The following is a 2,149-nucleotide window of genomic DNA, read 5'->3' on the forward strand; positions in this document are numbered from 1 at the left end:
CATCCGGCCCAGAGGACCGAGAGGATAATACATTGGAAGAACAGAGCTTACGACAACGATCGCCCTCGGCCGCGGCAGTCCTGTTTCCACCCGCAAGGTGCGCATATTCAAATCGTCTTATATATAACTAACGTAACTGTATGCCGAGCTCTTTAAGATTGTCTATAAGCCATTTGTATCGTCCAACCTCCTTACTTTTCTTTACTGTGCTTGGAAGCTTCGCTTTAGTTAGTGGACTCTAGGGCATTGTCGATTGTACTCCCTGTAAATGGTGATCTAATTCAGACACTAAGATAAAGGCGCTTGTACGGGGGGACGCCGACCAAATAGCCTATAACTAGAGTATATTGAATATATAGCCCTTGATGCCCACCCCATAGTCGACCGGCGCTTTGAACGTCCTCCTGCTTGCTAGAAGTGCAGCAGGTTAAGCCTTGCAAATAAAAGCCGAGCGCTCAGGTCGTCGCTTTATATGGTGTCTATACAAAACGCCGATCCGCTTCGCGATAGTAGTTGTGCTTCATCTTGTCACTAGCTTAACCATGACTTCAGGACAGTAGGCAGCAGAAAAGATAGAATAAATTGACTGTTACTTATTACAAATTAATACTACTATACTCCTGATAGTCCGTTCTCCTTTCGCCTTCCCTCTAGAGTTGATAGCGTGGACACGGTGTACGGATGACCTGCGCCTAATACCTCTTGCTGGAAATCAAGCAAGTCTGTGAGAGGCAAAGAGCATCCCCATGCGGCCCATATCTTTCCAAATCAAGGCGAGATTGCCCATACTGATCAGCGTATCGGGATGCTCCTCTCCCAGCAACCTCGAACTCGTCTCCATCACTGGCAGAAACAGCAACTCGGCCTCCTTCTACCGGCCTTGGTTCCGGTACATCGACGCCAGGTTGCCTATGCTGGTCAGCGTGTTGGGATGCTCATCTCCTAGAACCCTCAGACTCGTTTCTATAAGGTAGGTTTATATCTATTAAACTAAGATAAAAAAGCCTAATAGTACCTCAGTACGTTTTCAGGAACCTATCTAGGACTTATAGACATTAGAGCTAACGTACTCCACATGCGAACGCTCCACACGGGCGAACGCTCCACAGAATTGCGTCTGCACGTCTTACATCTTCTTTTTTCCTTTCCTTCAACAACGTAACATGCCGTCAAAAAACGATGAGGCCCAAGTCCAATTAGCCCTTTGGGCACTAAGAAATGATCTGAAACTCAGTCTAAGAACTGCAGCTAGGATCTATTCTGTGCATCACACAAAACTTAGTCGCCGGAGACGCGGTAAACAGTCGCGACATGACATTCCAGCCAACTCGCGAAAATTGACCGACCTGGAAGAATCAGTTATTGTTCAGTATATCCTTGAACTAGATTCCAAAGGACTTCCTCCCCGCTTGTCTGGTGTGGAAGATATGGCTAATCGAATACTCGCCGAACGCGACGCGCCACGCGTCGGGGTCAACTGGGCGTCAACCTTCGTCAAACGGCACCTAGAGCTCACTACGCGTTTCAATTGGAAATACGACTACCAGAGGGCCCAATGCAAAGACCCAGAGATTATACATAGCTGGTTTGCGCTTGTACGGAACACAGTCGCGAAGTACGGTATCTAGGAGGCGGATATCTGCAACTTCGATGAGACAGGGTTTCAGATTGGCATCATCTCGACTACAATGGTTGTCACAAGCTCCGAGAGGCATGGCAGGGCAAAGTCGAAGCAACCTGGCAATCGCGAGTGGGCAACGGTGATCCAGGGTATCAATGCTACTGGCTAGGCGATCCCTCCGTTCATTATTGTCAAGGGCAAGCATCACCTCTCCTCTTGGTACGAGAACAGCCCATTGCCAAACGACTGGGTTATCGCCACGTCCGAAAACGGTTGGACAGCTAATGAGAGAGGCCTGGAATGGATTCAGCACTTCGACAAGCATACCAAAGCTCGAACAACCGGGGTTTATCGCCTCCTTGTCCTCGATGGCCACAATAGCCACCACTCGACCGACTTCGAGCTCCACTGCAAGGAGTACAACATCATCACGCTTTGTATGCCTCCGCACTCTTCTCACATCCTCCAGCCGCTCGATGTTGGATGTTTCAGCCCGCTCAAGACGGCATATGGCAAGCAGATCGAGGG

General features: G+C 49.0%; 1 protein-coding gene across 1 annotated transcript; it reads left to right on the plus strand.

The window, feature by feature from the left end:
* Window positions 1-757: 757 nt before the first annotated feature.
* On the plus strand, window positions 758-967 carry N656DRAFT_785508 (uncharacterized protein; the record flags this gene model as incomplete). Its single annotated transcript, XM_064816404.1, has 1 exon — window positions 758-967. A coding segment is annotated over one exon (152 nt), but the record flags the coding sequence as incomplete, so codon positions are not given.
* Window positions 968-2,149: the final 1,182 nt, after the last annotated feature.

This window comes from Canariomyces notabilis (assembly GCF_033297395.1).
Source record: "Canariomyces notabilis strain CBS 508.74 unplaced genomic scaffold N656scaffold_46, whole genome shotgun sequence".
NCBI lineage: Eukaryota > Fungi > Ascomycota > Sordariomycetes > Sordariales > Chaetomiaceae > Canariomyces > Canariomyces notabilis.